The sequence below is a fragment of the Ambystoma mexicanum genome, chromosome 2p, assembly GCF_040938575.1.
Source record: "Ambystoma mexicanum isolate Mex_15411 chromosome 2p, UKY_AmexF1_1, whole genome shotgun sequence".
NCBI lineage: Eukaryota > Metazoa > Chordata > Amphibia > Caudata > Ambystomatidae > Ambystoma > Ambystoma mexicanum.
This window is the reverse complement of record NC_090923.1, coordinates 1027038691-1027065675: the sequence shown is the minus strand read 5'-3', so window position 1 is coordinate 1027065675 and position 26985 is coordinate 1027038691. Positions and strand designations below refer to the sequence as shown.

The window sequence follows — 26985 nt, the reverse complement described above, 5'->3', positions numbered from 1 at the left end:
CCTAACTTTTCCTACTCTCACAAGATGTTTGGGTTCTAATGGGAAAATTAGGAATTGTGCGTTAGAGATACTCTGTAAGATTTACCTGGTTCTACTCACAATCACTCTTACCTCTCCCTTCTGCTCCCACCTTGTCTCCTCCCCACCAACATTTTGTCATTCTGATGTTTCATGCCTCCGCTGTTTGATGTTAAATGTTCTTCCCTACAGGTATTTATCATTTGCTACTTTCTTCAAACAAGCATGTGAATCTGTAGAAAATCCATTGTTGGAGGAAAATAACTTAACTCTTCAATAGTTTTTCACCTTTGGTATTTTTATATAAACTCGTAATTCGAGCATTCCCATATGATGTGTGTTAGGGGTGGAGCAGGGTCAGGTGGGGAGAAACCAGCCCAGCTGGCCTTGGGGAACAGGAACCATTTTGAAACACTTTGCATAATGGCATCTTTATATGTAAATATTAGTTAAATTCATGTAGGAGTCTGTCTGACGTCAGGTAATATTCAAACAACCATATGTGTCTCACTGGCTTCTATATTTACAGACACATTATGCAACTTAGATGTGTTCTCTCTGTAGTCACTCTCTCTCTTAAATCATACTCCCGCCAACCCACCAGCCTACTCTGGTTTCTGTTCTTGTATTTTAGCTTTGCATATTTAACCAGGTTTCCAAATTGCTTTTGCTGGTGTGCTTGGTCAAATGTGGAACAAATATCATTCTAAAGAATCGGCAGGCCTAGTACTTTACATATACAGAAAATGGTGTGTGGAATTTGTACCTCAATTTAGTCACTTGTTTGGGGCTGTACAAAATATTCCAACTTTCTGTGCTGGCGAATCCGGGTTTACTGGATCAGGTATTAGGATGATCAAAGCACTATAATTGCAGTCAGCCTGAATCCTTCTGTTAAAAGTCGTTTTTTCAGTTCTGGAGGTGGCACTGGTACATTATCTGTATATCACTATACTTTCAATAGAGTAAATGATAATGACATTACTCTCTCCTATAATATGTTCCAGCTCTTCACCTTTTATGTAGGGTGTTGCATTAGGGGTAGTTGGATGTTTAGTGCAGAACAGCTTCTGCACTAGAAATCTGATTGCCATTTAATGGTTCATGGACTTGGTGTTAGTGCTGCTGGGAGTTCACCAGATTTCAAATTTAACATGCAGAATATGTTAGTAAACTATTACTAGTAAACTATTACTTCCGTTGCCATGGTGGAGGTGTATCATTCAAGATGGCGATAACGTACATAGGCAGCAGAGCTTCAGGAATACCACACTAAAGGTAGACATCATTTCCTTTTTTGGCTTTGTTTTACCAGAGATATTTATCCTACTTTTGTGGCATGTTGGTTAAGCTTCATTGAACACTTAAGCTTGATGCAGGTCTCCCCTGCTATACCTTACTATGCTTTATCTTTAAAGAAAAGGAGAGTTCACTTCATGGTCTATACCCACAGTTTCTTTTCATTCAAATTATATTCTGAAAGGTGCAGCCCTGATCTAGGTGTTTTAGACCTGCACTTGGCCATTAAGGAAGGTTTTTCTTTCTTGGGCATTAATACAGATAGATTTGAACACTTGATTAATTTTGTATATGTGTACCTTGGCTTCTAGTCTGGGGGTTGATATGTATCAAAGGTAGTTTGAAGTGGTTTCAAGGGAGAAAAAGGCCAACAAATAATTTTGCACAGCAGTGATTAGTGTGTGCTATTGCCATGCACAAGTGAGAATGCCTTACAAAATGAATCTCACCCAGTGCAAGCTGCATGTGTCTCCATAATATTTGGTTTCCAGCTCTACTTTATGTAATGAGTGAGAATGTAAAAATAGAAATAGAAACGGCAGAGCTAACATGACCACAGCTGAAGAAATGATAATCTTGTAGTGATAACCTTTCCTGTACCCTTAGGTCGGCTTTGGGCTTGAACATGTCTCCAGAGAGCAGATCCGCGAGGTGGAGGAGGACTTGGATGAGCTGTATGATAGTCTGGAGATGTACAACCCCAGTGACAGTGGCCCAGAGATGGAGGAAAATGAAAGCATTCTGAGCACACCTAAACCCAAATTAAAGTAAGTGTATTGGCTATAGCAGCAACTTCGAAACGTGGGTACATTTGTGGAAGTTCTAGTTTGCAGGAGAGTAATTGACTTCACAGTGAGAAAAACTGACAATTGGCTGCCTCGGGGATGCCGACCAAAAGATGGCTACACACCGCTTAATTGTAAGTTATTATAGATTGGGGCCTATCCACTTACAGAGAGGCCATATGTGCTTAGCTTTCTCAGTGACAGAAAACAGCCTCTTCTATTCATGGGGGACAGAATGTCACCAGTTAAGGGTATGCCATTTCATTTTATTAACAAAATGTTGGAAGCAGGACTACCCTGAAGGCGTTCCAGAACTGCTATGAACAGAGCGGGTACCATACACCGTTTGGAAACAGGAGGGTATGACTATTGGGGTAAGGCGGGAGGCTATCAGGAGCAGCTTTGTTATTAATGGGGCAGTCAACTGGACAGGAACCGGTTTTCATATTACTTGACATTAGGCCACAGGCCTAGTGAGGATGCTAGCAAGCACATCTTCTGAGGTAATTGTGGTTGTTTTGGTTAGTTGGTATAGTATGTTTGGAAGTTCTATGTGGGTCAAAACTATTGCACTGCCCATTTCCTTCCCAATGTAACTGTCCTGTAATTGACAGGCTTCAAGAACTGGAACCACAAAAGTGGAGGCGAATCCACCATGATATATACAGGAACATACGGATGTGTTTATGAAAACCGACGTTTGTAATATATTAATTTTTTTCATTGCAGGCCATTTTTCGAAGGCATGTCTCAGTCAAGCTCACAGACGGAAATAGGCAGCTTAAACAGCAAAGGGAGCCAAGGAAAAGATGTCACCAGCCCAGTAAGTCATGTACCATTGATTGAGGTATTTGTGAAGAGAAAGGGATGTCTATTTTTCCTTTGCCGGAGTGATCATGAAATACTACACATAGAATTGAGGCAACTCCTTTTTTGTTTTAGACCTTCCTTCTTTTGAGATTGTTTTTGGGCACCATTCTATGTAGTTGGGTGGGATTGTAAAGCCAGAACATGATACCAGTATTACACTCTGAGCGTGTAGATGCCCTGACAGCAGCATAAGTTACACCCCATAAGCAAAAAATAGCTTATCATAATAAATAAAATAACTCCTTTCTGGAGCGTTCGAGGTTTGGGTTCAATTCTGTTACTTTCACAGCCCTTTTTAACCCTGGGCAGGTACAGTAGCACTTCAAAGATATGCCAATTTTTCCATTTTTCCATCTAGTATCTCTTACTTAAATTCTATTGTCTTTGCTTTTGAAGTGACCGTTTCCTATCAAGATATATATATATATATATATATATATATTCATTTTAGTTGGTTTTCTACAAGTATTCATTTTTTTCAAGCAATAGATTGGATTTTCACACTACTTGGGTTCCTTTTTTGTTACCTTATGCTGTTTCTAGAAACTGCAAATCCTTCAGTCTTGCTTTATTTTTCTGAACTCCATGTCTGATGGTTAAAAAGCTTAGAAATGTTACAGTGGACAGACGATTGCCACACTTATTCCTCTTTAGGTACAAGTGGTCTAACAGCACTACCTCCTTAATCTCGGGCTTTTACTCCTGGGGGAAAGGTGGGCTTTTTATAGATTGACATACTTTTGAATATTAGCAGCTGTCAGGCTAGAAACCCATGCAACCATTTCCTCCATCTTTCTTAAAATCTCATAGCCTGCAAAAGCAGGCTACTGCTCCTTTAATATCTCATGCATAGTCAGGGCATTGTGATGCACCCACCACTGCCAGCCCTTTTTCTAAAGCCTACAGTTTAACTTTGATTCTTTTTTCACCCGTTGGAGAAGGAACCCTTGTCAAACAGCTCCTGTTTTTCTCTTCATATTTGAAGATGTTTTCTGATAGAAATTCAACATTTATGGCTTAGTCTGAGCCAGAGCACTACAGGCTATACGCAGTGGCGTATTTAGGCTTTCTGCTGCCCTATGCCCAAATAAGTGCATGCGCCTCCCCCCAACTTTACTCCACCTCTGCCAGACTCTGCCCCTTCACCAGATTCCGCACCGTCAACAAACTGTCTGCCTTGTCCAAACTATGCCCCTTCGCTCCCGTGTTGATCCCCATTGTGGCTCCATAACATTATAAGGACGTTTTTACGGTTTCAGGGATTAGAATGTTATTGCTTCTTTTCTATTAATTTAAGCCTGTCATCTTCTGTTATGTTAGTTGAAATAATGTTTTCACATCTCTGATGCCCAAGATTTTGAGAAGGCAGTGTGTTCTACAGTTGAGTGCACTAGAGGAACTTGTTACGGCCAATTGTCTACTTTTGGTCAGGTCAGAAAATCTTTTAGAGGAAGCGATCAGAACATAAGCTGTCTGTCAACTGCACACAAGTGAGAGAAGGATGGAACAAGGAATTTTGGTTTCAATGCTTCTATCTGGTTTCTCTCACCAACTGCCTGCTGTCACTCTGAGAAGCACCTAGACGGGTCTGTAATATTAATGCAACATAACTAAATGCCTAGATCCGGTCTTGTGCAATGGTGAAGTTTACATAGGAAATATATGCAAGTGGTACAGGCACATCTTATCAAAATGCTGAATAAAAAGAACTCGGCCCCTTTCTCATGGTTACAGCTCTGGTGTTAGAAGGCGGCCAAATGGATATAATGCAAGTTACCTGCTGCAGCCGATGTACATCCAAACCCTTGGGCTGGAATGTTATTAAAATATGGCAAAATCTTAAGTGAAGTTTGTAAACTCTGCCTGGGCATAAACACCTCAGTATAATCAAGACAGTTTAAGAAGTTTCTTGGAATCTCTCTGTGCATCCTCAGGGTAGAGTAATGGATAACGGAGACAATGAACATTCATGTCTGGGAAGCAACAGCACTTCTCGTAGCTGCACAATGCAGGCACCTTTTATAACAAATCAAGTGGTACATACTGTTGGCATCATTGCTGTTTGTGCCATTGTCCAAAATACCCAATACTCTTGAGCAATGGATCAGGCATTCCAGCACAATATTACCTTTGTGGGTGTGGTTTAGGCTATGGATCTTGCCAGTTTACGTTTAAGGTCATTTAAAATGTTTAACTCCGTACAGTTGGTTGGACTGTACAATACATAGGAACATTTTGAGATTTGGGAGTATATATATAGAGGTCCTGCTGTCGTTTGAAGTACTTGTATTTAAAATATAATTAATGTAAAGATGATTTATAAACATCAGTTATGCATTGTGTGACATACTTTTCAGTTAGTTCTCCTGATAGTACTGTTGCAAACGTACTGCCCCATGCATTGGGGGACCATTCCAAAGTTTTCTGTTGGTCCCCCCCACCCAAAATGGATGGGGGGGTAATCTCGTACTCCTTCCTAGGGGCAGAGTGCATTAGCAATCAAAATGAAGTGCCAAAAAGGACGAGCTTGGAACCTTCCTTAAGCCATGTGCCCCCGGACGGTGGGGTCGGGGCAGGCATGGCCAGCTGGGCCCCACGTCGCGGTGAGTAGGACCAGATGGCCCGAGTTGCAGCCGGCATGGCTGGCTCCTGCACTTATCCCCTCCGGTTGGGTTCCTTAAGCCCACCACCGCGTGGGGCCTTAATAGTCGCGTGGAAGTGTCTGCCGGGCCCGTGCACGCATGATGTTGGCGCCTTAAGCCCCCCGGACAGGGCAGGGAAGAGAGGCTGCGGCTTAAGCCCCCACCCCAGATGTAGGGGTGGAACCTTAAGCCTGTGCCCCTGGACGGTGGGGTTGGGGCATGCGTGGGGGCTTAATAGTCGGCGTGGAAGTGCCACCCTGCGGCCTCCGGGGCGGCCGTTGCGCTGTTACCGGCCTCGGTTCCATCTCGTTCGTGGGCTGCTCCCGGTCCTTGGTCAAGCCGTAAACGGGGTGCGTATGTCGAGGTGGCACCCTTAGAGGGGCCCCTTTACCTCCATGGGGCTATAGCCGCTCATAGCGTCCGGCCTTGAGTTCCATGGCGTTCGTGGGTTGTTCCCGGTCCTCGGCCCAGTGCCTCCCGTGTGCAGTCAAGCCCAAAACTGGGTGTGTGTGTCAAGGGGTGCTCGTAGTGTCCGGACCAGAGTTCCACAGCGTTTGTGGGTTAGTCCCGGAGGGCAAGGCTCTAATGTGCAGGGAGAAGCTCTAAGGGGGCCCGGCCAGAGCTCCAGGGTGGCCGGGGCTGCTGCCCCTTCCCCCCGACGTTCTGCAGGGGTCCCCATCGCTCCCCACGGGGAAAAGCTCTAAAGGGGCCACGCTGAACTGAAGCCCAGGGCGGCTGGAGGGGCTGGCCCCTGGCCTTGAGTGCCTGCCTTGCGAGTGGGTTAACCGTCCCCAAGCCCGGCGGCGGTGCCGGGGAGCCCTGGCGGGGTCCCCGTCCCTCCCCGGAGGGAGAAGCTCTAATGTGGCGGGGGAAGCTCTAAGGCGGCCCGGGCCAGAGTTCCAGGCTGCTGCAACCCAGGCCTTGGGTGCTGCGTCAACAGTCCCCCGGCCCGTGCCTTCATAAATGTCTTCATGGTGCCTTCATAGTGAGACATACGAGTCAGCTTACTTCATAAAACACAGAATAGGATGGGCCGGTTTTGTTAATACTTGCCAAGTGGCGGCTAGTTATAGCATGGAAGCCTACACAAGGCCCAGGAATAAATGCGTGGCGGGCGGATGTACGTAGATGGGGGATGGTGAAATTGGAAACCTTGCAGAAGGCAGAAGCTGAGATGGAGGGGACTGGGGGGTTAACGATACACTGGACCCAATTACTGAATGATGGGTCGAAAGCCAATGATCGACGGCTGCCATGAGGGTGGTCAATCGGATACGGAAGGGTGGGGGGGTGAAAGAGGGAAATGGGGAGGGAAAGGACCAAGCGGGCAGCTGCGGAGTAGCCCGGCTCCCAGTGACACTACACAATACGAGGAAGGGCCGACTGCCAATAATGGAAACGGTGGGGAGACCTGGAGGGAATAACCTGGAAGTGAGAGGGAGGGGGAGCGTGACTTGGGGGATCTTTGTGGGTTGTGATTACTGTTATGTTCAAAAATGCTAATAAACTGTTTTTAAAAAAAAAGACACTTCCTCTGGGCAACGCAGTGCGGCTTTGGGTGCGAGAGGAAAAGCGTTGAGAGTTGAGCGCAGCGCTTTGGAATATCTTGAGAACAGCATGGGCTTAACACCACATACCTTCAGGTCCCTGTGGCAAGATTGGCAGAATCTCTTTAACTTTGTCGCTTTATCAACCGAGTAAGTGCCATAACACCAGGCACAGTTTTTCCACACTGCAGAAGCCAGGAATAACATGGAGTTATACAGCAGGGTGATCACACAAACCTCAGCTTTGGATCTTATAACACAGGCTTGATGCTCCCCTGTCCCTCACATCTTGAAGGGTTATCCCTTGGTATAGCGGGGCATATAACCTACAGCCCCACGCATGTAGGAGGTTTGTTGGTTTGTAGAGTGGGGCGTATGGTCTCTTGATTCTCTCTGCATGTAGAGCTGGACAAATCGATTATTGGGGTCGGCACCTTCTTTGTGCTGTGGGCCAGAGCTGACTGGCAGGATCTGGATGGTGCTTTTGGCTTGTTGTTGGTGACCGTGAGATTTTCTTGAGCTCTTCTCCAAGTTGTAAGTTCTATACAAGCTCATCTTCTAATTGTGGAGGTATTGTTGTACAAATTAAGACTGGTGCCACACATGCTTGTTTCAAGTTGCTTTATTGTGCTTTTTCAGTTACTGCTCTCTCAGGTATGAGGATAAGCACATTGACATAGACTCACCAGGCACACTACTACATCCAGCTCCCAGGCACCAACTGATTGTCGGAGAACATTCAGACACAGCATACTCTCAATATTCCACTCTGCGGCACCATGCAGACATGTCATTCACTCACATCATCCCTCGGAGACTATGTACAAGAGCCTCAGTTAATGCCAGCACTGAACATTTCTGTGCCCCATTGCACTGTCAAAGTATGACTGTCTTTGGTACAGCATGTGTTATGTCCTGCCTACTGCCCCCAGTCGCAGAGGATGTTCTGTTATTTGAATGCTAAACGTACCAGATGAGCAAGATTCTGCTGTGTCGCAAGTTAACATTTTGTTCCTTCTGTTTATTCCAGATGGAGACACCCATGGTGGACAAAATAAAAACCTTGCGAAGTAAAAACCTAGAAGATGGCTTAAGTGAAGTTGAGACACTGGTATTTATACTTTTTCCTTAATCGCTAATTTTTATACTAGTGCGGATTGTGGTGTAGGGGGGGTCTAACTGCCTACGTAGCCGTTCTAGTGACTGTAAAGTAATAGCTTATTTGTAAGACCAAATCATGGGTTTCTGCTACATCATGACATAGCCGCACAGTGCCATAGCTGGTTTTATGGCCTGCTCTCCTGCTGTACTGTTGGTCAGCTGCATGCTTGGTGTGTCCTTTACACTATAGAGTTGCCCATTTAAACATCTACTGTTTGGCATCTGCTTTCAGCTTGTTAGGTGACTGGTATAAATGCAACTAGGCTGGACTCCTTTTTTCATACTTCTGGGGTCAATAAATTGAGTACACTTGAATGAGGAAATATTAATCACTATATACAAATACATTCTTATTTCTTCAGTATATATTTATAAAAATTGTTTTATAGATGCATATTTCAACAGTAAGCCTTCTAACTATCATGTGCCTATTGTGTTCGCTGCAGCACAGGAAAGCTGGCATACAAGAGAAACCTTGCCAGAGTGGTGAGCAACCTAGAAGGCAGTACAGTGAAGGAGCTCCAGCACTCCCCCTCCTTCTTTGCCACACCACAGCATGTGTTATGTGGCATCTGATTATGAGGAAAACATTAGGCCTTTCTTGTTCAACCAATTAACTCCCTGGTAGTGCTTATAACGCAATCAAGGGAAGTACAAAATCCCATCCTAGCACAATTGTCTTTGGTGCTAATGGCATGATTGGAACCCCTGGAGTAATCTGTGGCTTGAGGATTCCAGAATTGCCTCACTTCCAACAAAAGGAGATATACATCTGAAGAGAGGATCATGCAAAACGGCGTAGTTGCGAATGGATCTCCACAAGTGGAAAATGGGAAAATAAGACCGCTTTCACTGCAAATCAGCAGGTCGCAAGCATACAGACTTACTAAGGCAGCAGCAGCAGTGACCCAAAGGCTGACGTAAGCAGGGAAGCAGACAAGGCAATCTTTGAAATAAGATCAAGCTCTGGGTGTTGGGTTCAGAACTCGCCCAGGGTATGAGTGAGAATGGTGGAGGGGTGGAACTTCTGCTTGACCCAAAAATGTCTATCTTCCCTTTTATCACCTAGATACTCAAGACTTGCAGTCTGAAATACTATTGGAGATAGCCATGCCATTGAATCAGTATGGAGATCTTGAATTAGCCGGCACTATACACAACCAAACACAAGTGAGAAAAAAAAAGAAAGTTTCTGGGGCTGCTATAAAAGGCCAGAGAAACCGGGTAGTGATGGTGGATATTGCCTGCGAAGTGGAAATGTGGCGCAAGACCTGAGAGGTCTAGAAAACCCCTGCAGGAGAGAACAGTTGGGGGGGGGGGGTGCCAAGGAGAAGCCACAGAGAAGACCTTGTGTGCTGAGGCTGCCCGTGGACTTGTGAGACTGCGCAGAGATCTAGGCATTGTCTTAGAGTGGCAAAGGGTGAGGAGAAAATCTGTGTGGAGCCACCTAAAGGGAGACTTTCAGGAGTTGTGACACTTAAAAATCCTTTCCAATGCTATAGTCCCTGCCCTGGCGAAGTAGTTCTGTCTCCTTTGAAGCATGTGGGAATGGCACTATAAGCCATAGGCTAGAAAGATGCCAATTTCCCTTATTTACAAGAAAGAGGGATTGGAGACGTATCCCTGACAGTGTGAGAAGGACACCATACATATATTCACCTAGGCGCTGTAACCTCTGGCTAGCGAGAAGTAAACCAAACACCATCAACCTGATCTGGATTGCACTTATTGAGCAGTGCGCTATACCACTGTGAAGAGGATCTGTAGGAAATAAGTGGCTGGATGCTATATCCCTTAGCTTGTGAGTTTTACTCAATGTTATCCAATTAGGAGAAGTATCTGTCAAAGTGTTTGCTTTTCACAGCATGCTCATATTTGGGAGTGCCTCGGAATCCTTTTTTGAAGTAATCTACACTTCTTCAGGCCTTGGAACGAGTTCCTTTTCTGACGCCACACATAGTAGGACTTTGAAATAAACTTGGAGTCTAGCACTTAAACCTGAACGTATGTTTGAATCTGATTGCTTGTTTTTTTCCCTTTTTTTTCCTTTAGTTAGCTTGTTCTAAAGGCTTTTTCCCAAATGAGTAACATACTATCCGGCTTCCAGGCCTGCAGCAAATGCTCCAGGACCTTCTCCATCACAGATACCCACTACTGTTAAATGTGGTGTTTGGGGACTGTTCTCAAAAGTAAAATCTGCATGGCCTTTCTGGGCCTAATTTCAAAGGCCTGGTTCTCCAGGGAGTACAAGCTCTTTGTCACTGGAGATCAGCATGCCACCGGAAGTTCACACAGGCTGTTCGGAGCTGAAGCTGGTACAATATGGCCACTTGTGGTGTACCGACTCCAGCCGTGGTCGTCCTGCTATTTCCGATGAAAAGCACAGAAAGAGGACTCTTTGAGTTCCTGGATATCCTCAAAACACAGGCACGCAGAAGGCAGACGCTTCTAACAAGGTACCGTGAGTCAGGTCAGTGGTGATGGCCATCACAGAACTGTAGGCAGTAGTCACTGAGATATGGAATACTTATACCATGAATTATACTTCATGATTACTAAAATGCATCGGCCCACGTGCTGAGTTGCACAGATGCAGATGGACTGTGACAAAGGGATCTGCAGCGGCAGGTGCTTTTGTATGCTCCTGATGCCGTGACAGATGAGAAGGCTTTTGTAGACCTGTATGATGAGGAGCCCTCCACCAGCTCCATGAGCAGGCTAGTTGGTTTGCAGGTTAGGACCCTGTGCTTGGATTGGCACCAAAAGTTTGACCCCCTTGCTGAGCAGAAGTGAATAATAAGATATATTGGTAACTGGGTGGAGCACAGTTTCAGACCCATGGAAAGCTTTGGAGATCACAAACAGGGTGCTTATGTTGTTGAGGTGCTCTGGCATCCTCGGGATATAAGAGGACCAGACACCTCACCTGAGATCTCATGTACCTATGGGTCCAAGTGTGGAGTTTGCTTCCTATATGGGCCTCTTGCAACGGGCTGTTAATGCACTGGACATATGTTTGTTGATGAGCATGTTGAGAAAGACAAGGTGGCTGATGTGTTGGAAAAGGACAGTTTTTGCTTCCCTTTAGGGAATGTTTTAGGAAACTGTATGGTGGGTGACGGGGATCAACATAGGGCATGAACCAGGGGAGTATCCAACAATGCAATAGTGGCAGGTGAGCTACGAAAACTCATGCTACTCTCCCCCTCTGCCCCCCATAAATTCAGTGCACGCAATTACATACTTCTCCAGCATTGGATCGTTCATGGATTCACATGCTGTAAATATTCCCCGTCGTCAGGCTGGCAATCCTCGGTTATTTTGATTTAGTACTTTTCCAATGGCAAAACGTTGACACCTTGAGTGTCCCATCAAAGTAGTCGTGGGTGCTTTTGGTCCCCACCAATAGGACGTCGAGTGTATAGCTCCGCCTCAGCAGCTTCCCCTCAGATTTCAACCGTCTTTCTAGCTGGTGGGATTCCTCGAGCTTCTCTTCAAGAAGAAATTATCTTTACACAACAAAACTATATTTTGTCACTCTACGTTCAAACCGGAGCAACTATCAACTCTTCTACGGTGTCATTTACGACCATGGAGACCGTTCTACCTAAAAAATCCTTATTCAGACCCTGTGGGACGTGCAGCCTTAAAAACGTTGCAGTTTGACAGGCATGTAGACTGCTTATACTGCCTATACCCTAACCATTCCTCTGAAGAATGTGAGATCTGTCAAGGTTTCTGTCAGAAAACTCTGAAAGACAGGAAGCGTCAACTGATTTGTTGGCTTAATGAAGGGGCATACCCGGTGTCGGAGGCGGGCTCCTTAAGGAGTGGAAAAGCTACCCCCCCCCTCTGACAGGCATTCACCATCAAGCCACAGGTGCAGGTCAGAAGAACGACCTACGAAAAAACTAAAAACAGGTCAGCCAAAATCGTCACCAAGCCAGGATAAGACTGCCTCACAATCCCAGTCTCCTTCTAAAAAGAAACTGGTTAGCAGCGAAGGCTCCGGGTCCACATCTAGACAGTCGTCGAAAAATCCTGTAGACAAAATCATCATCATCAAAACAGACAGATAAGGTCTCACGTCCGTCAACGAGGTAGACCTCACATTCGTCAAGAACATCCTCTCCAACGAAGGAGAAGCATAAGACCAAATCGTCCATGAAGACTCCACCATCGTCAATGAAGATGATGTCGACAAAGAAGAAACACCACTTGTCAGAGTCTTGCACTTCTCTGGACAAGAGTCGTCCACGAGACATCCTCTGATGATGAAATCATCGACAGTACATACTTCGACGGCATCGGGACATCCCACGTAGACGACGAAAAACCAAAAATCTCCAGGGAGTGAAGCTGTAGTTCAGACACCCCCATCAACGACTTCTACCACGGCTCAAACAACGGTTCATACTGAACAACCTATCCTATAGCTACAACAGGAAAATATGCTACCCTGTAGTAAAGGAGCACTGAGAGCTCCAACTGAGGAACCCACGGAGCCCAGGCAACTCCCTCTAGGTTTGTCACCCATAAACTACACCAAAATAATGCCTGATGAAATCCTACAACATGAGATAACATCGGACTTTGAACCTCCAAGAGAGGAGTGCCCAGGGGTCACAGATTCCGATTCCAAAGAATGCAGGATCCAACCTCATGTACAGGACAGATCTTCCAGTCCGCTCCAATCAAGAGGGTAGGAAACACCACTAAGACTACAGAGGGTACCCCTTGGCTTTCCCTCTGCACCGTCGGGAACAGGAGGTATGACACCAACATACCCTCTTATAAATCCAGAATCTCTACTTTCCCTACAAGTACTTTTAACTCTGCAAGTCTACTAGGGCAACTCAATGCTAGGTTTCCACCTCCTCAGCCTTGGGGGATCCATCAAGAAAGGAAGACCCAATAACACCAGGTCAGCAAGAAGTACAAGGAAGAAATCAAGTTCATTCGTCCAGGGACCACGTCAAACGGTCACATTCGGCACATGTCGCAATCTCTACCCAGGCCTCCACCTCCAAGAAGAGATAGCCCATGAATAGGCGAGCAAGAAAAAGGGGAGCTAGTGGATACAGATCAGGACACAGGTCAAAGGGACACAAGCTCTACCGCCTCTTCCAACTCTGCTCACCAAGATGATACGTGGGATACAGATGATCCGGACCAGGAAACACAGGGTAATCCTGCACAACCCTCTCCACCAGACGACATTGGTGTTTTCCACGCCGCTATCAAAGGCATGCCTAGAATTTGGGCTACCTCCTGCAGAGGAAAAGAAAGACTGTTTTCTTTTTGATCACATGGGTAATCGCAGAAACGCTGTATTTGCAAAACCCATCCTAGATCATGTTTGGCAAGAGGGGTTGCAAACCCTAAAACATCCTTTCTCTGAATCTGCAGTAAAAGGAAGACTAGACAAGCAATTCAAGGCACCGGCTACAACACCAAAATGTCTAATCTCTCAACCCTCTCCAGAGTCGGTAGTGTCAGCAAGTCGCAAAGCACATACACAACACAAATGTGCCACACCACCGGAAAATGAGGGCACAAAAATAAATGCTTTCGGAAAAAAGTGCTAACCATTGGGGCAACAACAGTTAAAGCGGCCAACGCCCTGGCGATAGTGGCCCGCGATGACCGCCAAATGTGGCACTGGTTGGCTCCCATATTGGAGAATTTGCCAGAACAACAGCAAAAAGAGGCCATGGCACTTGTACATGAAGGTGAGGAGTCCTCCAACCACAGTATCAACATTGCAGTCGATATCGCAGAGACGGCATTCAAGCAAATTGGTAATGGGGTCGTCCTGAGAAGACTAGGATGGCCACGCTGCACCGACTTTAGACACGAGGTGCAACATAAGTTTTTTTTTTTTTTTTTTTAACAATTATTTTATTTTCCAACACAATAACTTAGACATTGCATTATGCATTACATATGTTACAATTCTCATCTGTTTAATCTCCCTTTCCCCTCCATACCCCCTCCCCACCCAATCCCGGCCTACTGTACACCACACAATTATACAATCTCTATGTTACTCTTTAACAATCACTGTATTGTTTGCTTCCTCCTTTGCGAGATTGTGTTCCGATTCACCCTCCTCTAATGTAGTCGTGGCTAGTTCTGCAATCAATTGTCTCCAGGCTTCCACCCCTTCTTCTTGAGGCGAGTTCCTGCCTGCTGCTTCTTGCCACACCACCGTTGCCGCATTCGACCATTTCAGCAGGTCCTTCCACCATACCTGCCCCACAGGCCTTGTCTGTGCTTTCCATTGCATCGCTATTCTGCGTTGTCTCCAATATGTATGCCAGATCCTTTCGTTTATTCACTTGTAGCTCTCTTGGGCCTTGTGAAACCCCCTAGTAGACAAGCAAGGGGGATCCAATTTCTAAGGTGATATCTGCCTTATTTAGTGTTTGGGCAACCTCTTCCCAGAATCTACCAATCTCTGTGCAAACCTAGAACATAAGTACCATGTCTGCCTCACACTCCCTGCACTTCGGACAGGCGTGTGTCGCTGCTTGACAAAATGTTGCTGTTCTATACGGGGTCGAGTATGCTCTATGGGTTATATATAATTGGATCTGTTGGAGCCTTGCCTTCCTAGACACATTTTGTGGGATGCCGTAGCTCTATTCCAAGCCGCGTCTGACATTGGTTCTTTCAAGTCTGCCTCCCATTGTTGTCTCGTCTGTCCCAACTCTTTCCCAACTTTGGACATTGTAGGTGCAACATAAGGTTGTTGACATGCCATTTCAGGGAGAAAATGTTTTTGGTGAGAAAATCGATGAGCCCCTTAAGGCAATGAAGGCGGACTCAGATACTGCTACATCATGAACTGCCTTACAGGCCAGAAGGTCTTTTCATCCCTTTCAAGGAGCCTCGGGTCAAACCAGGTTGTCGTCCGCAAGTGACAACAAGAACAACAGAAGAACTGGCTACTACTCCCAGGGATATAGAAGGAACTACCAGTCCTCCCAAAGAAACAGGGATTGCCACCAAGTACAACGCAAACGCAGATCGACCACTTTGCAACGAGGTAGGCAGAACAAAGCCCAGCAATGACTGCCTCAAAGGCACACCAGTCAGAGGAAATGTGGCATTTCATTTCGACAGATGGCAAGCAATTACAAAGGACAGGTGGGTTCTAGAGGCCATCAAACACGGCCATCTATTGGAGTTCAAATGCACACAGGAACCCTTACCTCCTGTAATGTGTTAGGGAGAATTCTCTCTTTAGGCTGAATTTCCTAACCTAGTGAGTCCCCCAGCAGCTTTGCTGGATTTCTGGAGTTTGTTTTTTTCCTCCTGCCAAGAGTGAGACTTTTTTTCTCCCACTCTTGGACATGATATATGCTGTTCCTTTGACTGTTAATGTGTTTTATGGGCTATGGGGTCCTTTACTCCATAGGGTCTCATATGTTTTTATTATGTGTGTTACACAGCACCCTCCGTGCAGTAACAAAGGGGTGTCATAGTGACCCCCCACCATAGACTCCATACCCTGGGACTGACTACTGTCTCCCAGGGCATGTAAAGTCACCATTGGCTTTACTAGTCCCAAATTATTAACAGAAACCAGTACAAACCATCATATTGTGGACGTACTGGTCGGGGCAATTCGATTGCCCTGGGGTCTTAGTCGAGGGGGCACGTCTCCATCCCCCCTGATCGAGTTTTGGCTGGTGGCAGTGGAAACTACTTTTTATATTCGACCGCGAATATTTTTCTATGGGATTTTCCCATTGTTCGAGGCTACCAACTTTAATTATTTAATTCTCATAGCCTCGAACATACCGCCGGGTTATTTATTTAATATTAATTCGCCGGTTGGTATTTTTTGCCAGGACTCGATTCTAAAATGGCGTTTGTGTTCTCTTCTGTGACTCCAACCCAAGTCGAGCCCTTTGTTCCACTTTTTGGCGGGCTTCTCCACAGAAGCCTCCAAAAGTGGTGCCACTCTTGTCTGGGTACCACAGGGGGCGTGGGAGGGGGTTTAGGCACCCTGGACTGAGTTACCTTGGTAACTCAAGTCGCACTCTTGTGTGATTGGCCCAAGTGGTGAGCCGGCCGGCTCACCACTTAGCATGTTTGATTGACGGCTAGGCTGAGTGAATGGGGGTATGCTGCATAAAAGCAGGGCTTTGGGGACTGGAACTTCAGAAGTCGCCACAGGACCTGAGAATCCGACGAGGGAGAAGCTGAGCTGACTGACCACGACGACACCACCGGTGGAGCCCTGCGGAACTGACTCACCACTTCCCGACGACAGAGAAGATCTCCCGGCTGGAGAGGCTTCTTCCCCTGACTGGTGGGCACAACCAGTTTTACCTTCCTTCTTCGCATCTCAGACCGGTTTGTGGTAGAACTGCCCGTGCCAAGCACCCCGGCCGCCGGATAGCCACTCACCACTGAACCGCGAATCAACGGACCGCTCCTTGTACCTGAGAAACTCCGCGGCTGGTTTCTTCCCTAGCAGTGCAACAGACTCCTGTCTTCCTCCACGACGAGATCCTCTCTTCCCCCGGACGAAGCACCGACTTGCATCCGCTGCCAGGAACAACTGCCCCCGCTGGAGTCTTCCGACCACTTTAAGGTACTGTTTCCGCCAGGCCTCCCTTTCTAAAGATTGCTACAAGGTAATAATAACTCCTTAACCTTCTGGACTGGGCTGGCCGCCTTGACCCTCTTACTGGTCCCTTTCTTTGGTCCAACTCCTTTTTGAACCATTACAAGACTTTTGTGCACTGCAACCGTGTGACCTTGGACACATTTCGTTTGATCCCCTGAAAGTGGATTCGGCCTATCGGCCTATTGAACTCTAACTTCACGGTTTTACTTTGCCTTCCTCTCTTGTTATGTTCTTGTAAAAGTGTTGGGATCTGTTTCAACTTGTTCTCTGCTTTTCTCTCCCTTTTAAAAAACAAACTATTAGAGTGCCATCTACGTTAAGCGCTCACCGCTATCACCGCTATCTGAAAACAAGTGGGGCTTTACTTAAGACTTGTCTAATATTCTTTTATGGGAGTGTATATCTTTTAGTGACCATGTTTTTGAATTGCTTACTATTAGTGCCTGTGTGTTTTTCTAGATGTGGTTTTAAATAAATAATTATATATCATTTACACCAATCCCTGGTCAGTGTTTACTTGTTCTATTGTGTTCGCTTGACCTATTGTGAATACTCTGTATACTGCCTAACTCTTCTTGAGGGAAGTCTGACTGCTCAGCCACAGCTACCAAGTGAATCTGTGTGGTACAGACTGCTACCAAGTGGGTTTACTGCCAAACACCTGTAGTCTTAAATCTTTTGCAGTGGTCCCAGAGGGAACTGCACAGGTTTCTGCCTAACATAATGGTGTCACATCCGCACCTTCGAATTCACCAGCAAGAAGTGCGTCAAATGTTTAAAGAAACGGATAGTAGAAAGAGTTCCTCCTTTATCGAGGTGAAAGGGTATACTCAAGATACTTTGTAGTAAAGAAGCCAGACGAGAACTGGTGTCCAATCCTGAACTTAAGAAAATTAAACAAACTTCTAGAAACAAAAGTTCAAAATGGTCTCACTACAAGACATCATAAAGGCCTGTACAACCTCATGAACATCCAGCCGCTTTAGACCTGAAAGACGCACATTTCTCCAGCATTGGATCTTTCATAGATTCACATGCTTGAATATTCCCCGTCGTCAGACTGGGAATCCTTGGTGATTTAAATAATATTAAAACATTTTAAATATATCCATTATTTCAATAGAAATATGAGTGCAAATAGCCCACCATGGTCTATGAGCCATCCACTTGTGCAGTCCCTCCACCTCACATTGGTCCTTTATGGCCCCAACAAATGAGGTGGCAGGGCTTAAGCTCTGCCCCAGTCAGCCATCTTCAGATTTGCCACCGCAGTCAAAGGGAATCATCCAGCTTTCTGAGCTTTTCGTATATTTTTTCCTGTTCGGTATATTTGTTTTACACAAATTATATCTTTTTCAGATCTCCTGTTCAAGAGCTTTCTGCTCTGTTTTTGGGCTCAGAAAACACTTTATTTCATCAAAAAATCATCTGGGAAATCCTCTTCAGAACATGGCTGAACTTCCAACTGCCAAGAAGCGTTCCCTATTCAAGGACTGCACGTGATGCATGAAGAAACTTGTCTACGTGAATGATCCTCATGATCAATGCATCTGTTTATATCCTCATGATATAAATAAATGTGACATTTGCAGGACTTTTTCCAACAAGACCCTGCAGGATGGACACAGACTTCTCCATTTAGAAGCCAAAGGTCTATCTTCTGATGAAGAATCTGCTAAGACAGCTCCTGCGCATTGTTAAACCATCTTAGAGGCAGACTTCTAAGAGGAAGGGCCTCTTCAGTGGAAAAGAATGTCTCACCTCTCACAAAAGTAAAAAAGAAGGTGGTTATACCCCCTTTGAAATCTGGGCATCACAAAAAACGACATGCTGAAGAAAAAACCATCTCGAAAGGTAAGGCAGCGTTTTAAAATATCCCGAGGGGAGGGCATTCGTCAACGGATAAGCTGTCTTCGAGCGGTCATGGTAATAGATGTCCATTGACGAAAACCCATAGCGTCCACGACGACAACACTTCAAACCTCGTCGTATATGACCAAATCCTTGTCGTCGAAATCAGCCTCCACGAAACATTCGTTGACGAAGGAATCCCATCACTCGTCCACAAAGATCCATCAACGGATAAACACACTCACCCGTCGGCAAAGTCATCATCCACGAAGACTCCGTCGATGACAAAGTCAACTCCCACAGAGAAACCAAAACCCAAAACGGACATAGCAGATGCCACTGTCACACCATCCAATGAAAAAACAGTGCTCCCTTTATCAGATGAACCGATAGGAGCACAAATGTCTTCTTTGGGAGAGATGACAGAACTCCCAGACATCATTCTTCAGAAGGAGTTTTCAGACACAGAATTTGTTGGCGGGCAACCTTGCCTCACCCCCAAGGAACATAGTCCTCCCTGGCAACATATTGTGGAGGAACCTGTCGATCCTTACGATCCAGTCATCATAGAATCGATGCAAAGAATCATCGAAGAATTCAACAGACATCAAGCGGAAAAGAATAAGTCATCCATACCAAAAGAGTTAAAGCCTTCTCAGAGCATTTCACCTCGGCATAGCACACCTAGACAGTCTCCTTCCAGGAGCAGGACACGTAAAAGGACACATTCACCTGAGCCTCCTCGCAGATCCAGGAGAAGAACCCTCAGTGCTTCACCGACAAGGGTCCCATCTCCTAGATTATCACCTAGGCCAAGGTCACCTGTTCGAGATCCTACTGTTGTGCCTTCAACCGCATCGGTCTCAGACTGGTAAGAGGATCCTTTCCGAGAATTTTCTGACCCCGAGGAAGGGGAGATTACTCATGAATCGGACACTCAGACTGAATGGGATGATTACAGAGTTGAAAAACCCCCATAAAAAAGACTCTCCAGGAGATTCTTCACCACCAGACGATTTGGTATCTTTCCATACCATTATTGGCAAAGCTGCAGACTTGTTCAAGCTTCAAGTCACATCTGAAAGAGAAAAAGTCAGTGCTTTATGAGCACAGGGATAAACGTAGGACTGTCACGAGCATTCCTTTTCTTGATAAGATCGGGGTTAAAGATATTGGCTACACTGGTTTCAAGACCAGAAAAGAAATACAAATCTCCTGACACAGTGCCACTTTGTCTAATGGGACACACCAAGCCAGATTCTGTCATCACGGTGGCAGCGAGAAAAAAGTTGGCCAATCCTGCATCACCCTTATCAGCACCTCCTGACAGCACGTTTTGACCGTGAACTATGGTTGCGTATGTCTAAACTAACCAGACATTTACCAGCGGATCTCCAGAAAGAAGCCGGATCAATCATAGCAGACGGGGAAGCTACCTCAGATCATATGATTGATGCAGCAGTGGATGTGGCTGAATCAGGTTTCAGACAAATGGCTCACGGAACGGTACTCGGGAGACAGGCCTGGATGAAGGCTACAAATTTCAGACCGGAGGTCCAAGCTCCAATATTGGACATGCCCTTTGATGGGCAAGACTTATTTTGCAAAAAGATCGATGACCACCTCAAAGGAATTAAGACGGACACAGACACAGCTCGAGCCATCCGTTCTCTTATAGATAAGGACAAAGACTGCAGATCTTTTTGTGCCTTTCAAGGCTCATCCTCCAGGTTCAGAGGTTTCAATCGTCCCTCCTATGGCCAGAAAACGCAGGGAAACATTTACCAGTGCAACAGATACCACCAAACCTCCAACAGGTACTCCCAGAGGGGAAGGCATGGGTCTACCCAGGGCAAGCAAAATTGACAAATCATGCCTTTCCCCTAAACGTCACACCCCGGTGGGGGGAAGAGTAAGCCGATTTCTCCATCGTTGGCAGTCAATAACATTGGACAAGTGGGTGTTGCAGGTGATCCGAAAGGGTCACACTATCGAATTTCTAAATCAACCTCCATCCCTTGCTCCGACACCTCGCAAGGCACATCTTTTAAGACATGTCTTGTCTGAGATTCAAAAACTGCTCCTAAAAGCAGCCATGGAACCAGTCCAAGACCAACAGAAGGGAAGAGGTTTTTACTCCAGTTTCTTCCCGATCAAGAAGAAAAACAGTCAGTGGAGACCTATTCTGGATCTAAGAGCGCTCAACAAGTTAATCAAGCACATCAAATTCAAGATGATAACCCTGCAAAGTGTCTTACCTTGGCTAAACCAACACAACTTCCTGGCCACTCTAGATTTGGAAGACGCCTACCTACACATCCCCATTCATCCTGCCCACAGACAGTTCCTCAGGTTCGCAAAGGGGAGTTACACTTCCAATTCCGTGTTCTCCCGTTTGGCCTAAAGTCAGCTCCAAGAGTTTTTACCAAATGCCTTTCACCGGTAGCGGCAAAACTCAGAAGGACAGGAACAGAAGTCTTTCCATATTTGGACGACTGGTTGATAAGGGCAAGCTCATATAAACTGGCACGCTTGACAGTTTCGAGAACAATAAAACTCTTAAAAGGGTTAGGTTTCTCCATCAACGAAATGAAATCCTGTCCAGTGCCCAGCAAAACAGTTCTCTTCCTGGGTGCGGACCTAGACACCTGCATCCCCAGGGTAAGCCCCTCGGCAGACAGAATAACAGCTATTCTCCATTTGACCTCATGGTTCCTAAAAAGAACTGCAACCACAGTACGCTCTTACAAATCTCTCCTGGGTATGATGCCCTCATGTATATTCCTCATACCAAATTGCAGGCTTCACATGAGACCAGTCCAGGAGGCCCTGGACCACCAATGGAAACAGGCACTCGGCTTGTGGGAGGATACAGTCCAACTACCGCAGACATTACTGAAAGCAATTTGATGGTGGAACTCACCTCAAAACCTGTCACAGGGAATGCCCTTTCAGGCACCAACATCTACCCTTCTCCTCAGGACAGATGCATCTCTGTCCGGCTGGGGGGCCCATCTAGAGGACCTTCAAACCAAGGGACTTGGTTCGCTCCAGAATGTCAACTGCACATCAATGTCTTAGAACTCTGGGCAATACGGTGGGCGCTGAAAGCCTTCCTTCCGGTATGAGCCGGCCAGGTGGTTACCATCCAGACAGACAATACGACCTCCATGTATTACACAAACAAACAAGGAGGTACCAAGTCAGTAATCCTCTCACAAGAAGCTCTACTCGTATGGGCATAGGCACTGCACCACAGAGTACGAATCAAAGCAGAACATCTCCCCGAAGTGGACAACATCCTAGCGGACAAACTAAGCAGAGAGTTCACCACGTCTCACGAGTGGGAACTAGACAAGAAAGTCCAACGAATATTTTCCAAATGGGGTCATCCACAGATCGACCTGTTCGCCACCAAAGCCAACAAGAAATGCCTCGAAGTCGCCTCCAGGTACCCAGAACATCGGTCATTAGGAGATACGTTCTCGTGAATTGGACAGGGAAATTCCTTTATGCCTTTCCCCCATCCCTCTCATATCGGGAGTGCTATGCAGACTGAAAGAACAGAATTATTCGATGATCCTGATAGCTCCGGACTGGGCCCGGAAGATCTGGCACTCAACTCTACAACACCTCTCCCATTGGTCCCTGATTCACCTCAAAGCTCATCAGGAGCTTTTGACACAGCAGAACCACAAGGTCCTCCACCACGATCCAGCAAGCCTATCTCTCAAGGCCTGGTTCCTGAGCAGCGAAAAGGAAGGAATCTAGATTTACCTGCAGATTGCTGAGATGTTATCAAGGCATCTAGAGCTCCTTCAACTCGGATTTCCTATACCAGAAAATGGACTTGTTTCTCCAAGTGGTGCGAAACATCTTTGGTGAACCCTCTCACATCATCGGTCGAGCAAGTACTACCCTACAAGCAGGATTATTTATATACTCTATCAAGGTTCATCTATCGGCCATAGCGGCATATACAAAGAACCCAAATAAACAGTCATTACTCACTCTACCAGCTGTTAGGATCTTCCTAAAAGGGCTTATGCGTACTTTCCCTCCTACGCCTACATCAGTGCCATCCTGGAACCTAAACACAGTACTGACGGCTTTAATGTAACCTATTCATAGATGCGACTTGACGTTCTTATCGTGGAAAACAGCTTTCTTGATAGCCATCACGTCTGCCAGGAGGATCAGTGAGTTACAAGCTTTATCATCAGAACCTCTTTTCATTTTGTTCCACAAAGACCGAATCATTCTGAGAACACATCCAAAATTCCTTCCAAATTTTTGTCGGTAATGACTCTCACAGAGCGCATTGGCTTCCCTACTTTCTTCCAGAATCACACATCTGATGCAGAAAGATCTCTACACTCTTTGGATGTGGCAAGAGTCCTAAAGTTTTATCTACAAAGAACTAAGGAGTTTCGCTCCTCCAACAGATTGTTCATTGCTTTCTCTGGACGCACTAAGTTCACATATTTCAAAACAAAGTTTAGCACATTGGGTCTCACAATGTCTCACCCACTGTCAACAATCCACAGGCGATCCCCTCATCAGACCTCCTTTGGCCAACTCCACCAGAGGGAGAGCAGCTTCAGTGGCTTTTCACGCAGGGGTAACTTTGAAGGACATTTGCAGACCCGCTACCTGGAGCACTCTGCACACATTCGGCAAGCACTACTGCCTGACAGAAGATACCAACAAAGAATCTGCAGTTGGCCAGGCAGTGCTCCGCAATCTCTTTGCATAAGGCAGGATCAGCTCCCGCTTTTCCCTGGATATGTAACCTTGGTGTTGCTGTATATCTATGTATATATGATTTGGGCAAGTTTTAACTGCTTGGTATTCTATTAAGCATCTGAATCTATGAAAGATCCAATGCTGGAGAAGTCTTCGTTCCTTACGTTGTAACTGTATTTCTCCAGCATTGGTATCTTTCATAGATTCACAAGCGCCCACCCGCCTCCCCTAGAGGCTGCTCCTACGCTCAGCATCCATCATACTGTATTCTCTACAGTTCAAAATCTGAAGATGGCTGACTGGGGCAGAGCTTAAGCCCTGCCATCTCATTGGTTGGGGCCAGAAAGGACCAAAGTGAGGTGGAGGGACTGCACAAGTGGATGGCTCATAGACCATGGTGGGCTATTTGCACTCATATTTTTATGGAAATAATGGATATATTTAAAAAATATAATATTATTTAAATCACTGAGGATTCCCAGTCTGATGACGGGGAATATTCAAGCATGTGAATCTATGAAAGATACCAATGCTGGAGAAATAGAGTTACAGGTAAGTAACTAAGACTTTCACATCCCAATACATCCGAGACACCGACAGTATCTCAGATTCAAAGTCGGCGAAAGTCATTACCAGTTAGGAGTCCTTCCATTCGGCCTCAAATCAGCCCCCAGGACTTTCACCAAATGCCTAGCACCAGTGGCAGCTTTCCTCAGAAAACAGGGCCACTACGTCTACCCATACTTAAATGACTGGTCGGTCCGAGGCCCAACACATCAAGAAACTGTGGCTTCGCTGAGACAAACAAACTCTTCACCAACAATTGGGATTTGCAATCAATTACGCCAAATCTTGCTTAGTGCCAGCAAAATGTTTGATGCTCCTGAGCACACAGTTTCTCACGGGATAGGGCGTTGTCAGACACTAAGCTGACAGAGTGCAAAAATTAACCCTGACATGCTCTTTCATTCCAAACAAACAAATCACAGTGCACAAATACATGGCTCTACTAGGGACCATGTCATCCTGTATTCCACTAATACCCAATTGCAGGCTACACATGCGACCGGTACAGCGATTTCCAGCTACCAGATGGTGCCAGACACAAGGTTCCTGGGGAGACAACCTAACCCTGCACTCTCAAAGTCACTGAAATGGTGGGCGGTCCACAACATCATCTCGAAAGGTATGCCGCTAGTAGAACCGACTAACCAACTCACTATCGTGACTGATGCTTCCCTGGCAGGTTTGGGAGCTCACCTAGGCAAACACCAGATCAAAGGCCTGTGGACTCCCAAAGAATCAACCCTGCACATAAATGTCCTGGAGCTGTGAGCGGTCCACTGGGCCCTGAAGTATTTCCTTCCACTGATCAAGAATTCAGTAGTGCGAATCCTCACTGACAATACCACCACAATGGGAAAAAGGTCAAACACCCTGTCTCAAGAAGCTCAAACCATTTGGCACTGGTCCATTTCTAACATCGCTTTGCAAGTATTCCAGCTTCCGGGGATACACAACCAACAAGCAGACACCCTCAGCAGGGACTCTACACAGTCCCACGAATGGCGCCCTGACGACAACCAAATAACCAGGCTCTTTTTAGCGTGGGGCCAGCCTCCTCTGGACCTCTTCGCCACAAAATGCAACAATCAGTGCAAAGAATTCACGTTCAGGTTACTACACCCCAGCTCTCAGGGGGACGCATTCTCGTTCCCATGGAGCGGCATCTTTGCATATGCGGTCCCTCTATTCACGCTGATCCCGAAGACAATCCAGATAATCTGCAGATGACCATTGCAAGATAATCCTGGTGGCACCGTACTGGCCCAGACAAACCTGTTTCCCGGACCTCCTCCAACTGTCGGTGGACAACCCAACACATCTGGGGTCCCACGCTGACCTCCTGTCACAGAACAACGGTGCAATTCTGCATCACGACCCAGGCTCCCTCAAGCTGACTGTGTGACTCCTGTCACGCCGAATTCGCCCACCTAGACATCCCGTAGGAATGGAAGTGCATACTAGCGTCAGCTAGGGCACCTTTCACTAACAACTCTGGCAACCAGAAATGGAAAAGGTTCAGCGCGTGGTGTTCGCAGCAGTCCAACCTTCAACCACTGGCCATACGACCACAACAGGTTCTTCCCTGTCTACTGAAGCTGTCAAGTGAAGGTCTTGCAATCTCCTCCATAAAAGTACACCTGGCAGCAATCTCCATGTTCACCAGAAAGAAGAGGGCTTTTTTGAATTTTTTCCACCGAAGAAAATAATTACACTGCTGTGGCGCCTAAATCTAGTCCTAGCTTGCCGCTTGAAACCCCTTTTGAACCTCTCTCTTCGGTGCACATCAAGTTTGTAACTTGGAAAGTGACTTTCCTGATAGCCATTACATCCTCCAGACGAGTCTCTGAACTACAGGCCTTCATGGTGGACCCTCTGTACCTCAGATTTGCAAAGGACAAAGAAAGTAATCCTCTCCACCAATCCTCACTTTATTCCGAAAGTCCCATCTGAATTCCACAAGAATGCAACTATCACCCTACCTACATTCTTTCAGAATGCCACCTCCCCAGAGGAGAGAGCATTGCACTCCCTGGATGTAAAAAGGGCATTAAAATATTACCTGGACCGGACAAAATCCTTTAGAGTGGTGAGACACCTCTTTATCGCTTTTGGTCGCTCGAACAAAGGGTAAGGCATCACAAAACAGGGCATCGCAAGGTGGATATCCTCAGCGATTTCCTTCTGCCACACAAAGGCCAACAGGCCACTTCAGACTACAGCCAGGGCACGTTCTACTAGAGCCACAGCGATCTTGGCAGCTCTCTAGTCAGGAGTGCCCATCAAAGACAATTGCCATGCGGCAACATGGGCAGTGCCTCACACATTCACCAGGCACTACTGCCTGCAACAGCAGCACGTGCAAATGCGTCGAGCAGTCCTTCAACGGATGTACCAGTAAGGTAAGCCCTGCATCTTCCGGGGTTAGTTGTAATTTACGTAAGTATACTTCTGGCATGAGCATAAAAATGCAAAGGTTTCAAATCTTTGTTTGCCTGGCTTTTCTCCTCCAGACATGTATACTGCTGTACAATCTACTTGCAGCATGTGAATCCATGAAAGATCAAATGCTGGAGAAGTAGTTTCTTTCCTGTAACTCCATTTCTCCAGTGTTCGTATCTATCATGGATTCATAGGGGATGGTGTTAAGTGTGGGGAAAACAGATGGTTTGGGGGGCGGGCCCCCCCAATAAGTAAAAAGTTTTTTTGTATTTGTTATTATTTCATTTGATTTATTTGTATTCGGGAAAATCACATGTAACCGCTTTACACTAGATACATCGCCATAGAAATATGTTGAGCAATAAGAGTATGGTTTAGTTGTATTCTCCCTATCCTGCATGCAAAGTCACAATAGG

At 46.1% G+C, this 26985-nt stretch overlaps 1 protein-coding gene across 5 annotated transcripts in view; it reads left to right on the top strand.

Moving 5' to 3' along the window:
* PACS1 (phosphofurin acidic cluster sorting protein 1) overlaps positions 1-26985 on the top strand; it is a 2791059-nt gene that overhangs the window by 1090052 nt on the left and 1674022 nt on the right. For all 5 annotated transcript variants that reach the window (XM_069644890.1, XM_069644889.1, XM_069644887.1 and 2 more), the window contains 3 exons: positions 1924-2084; positions 2832-2925; positions 8192-8272. In XM_069644890.1, the coding sequence (XP_069500991.1) occupies positions 1924-2084; positions 2832-2925; positions 8192-8272 (336 nt within the window). The remainder of the gene's footprint in view (positions 1-1923; positions 2085-2831; positions 2926-8191; positions 8273-26985) is intronic.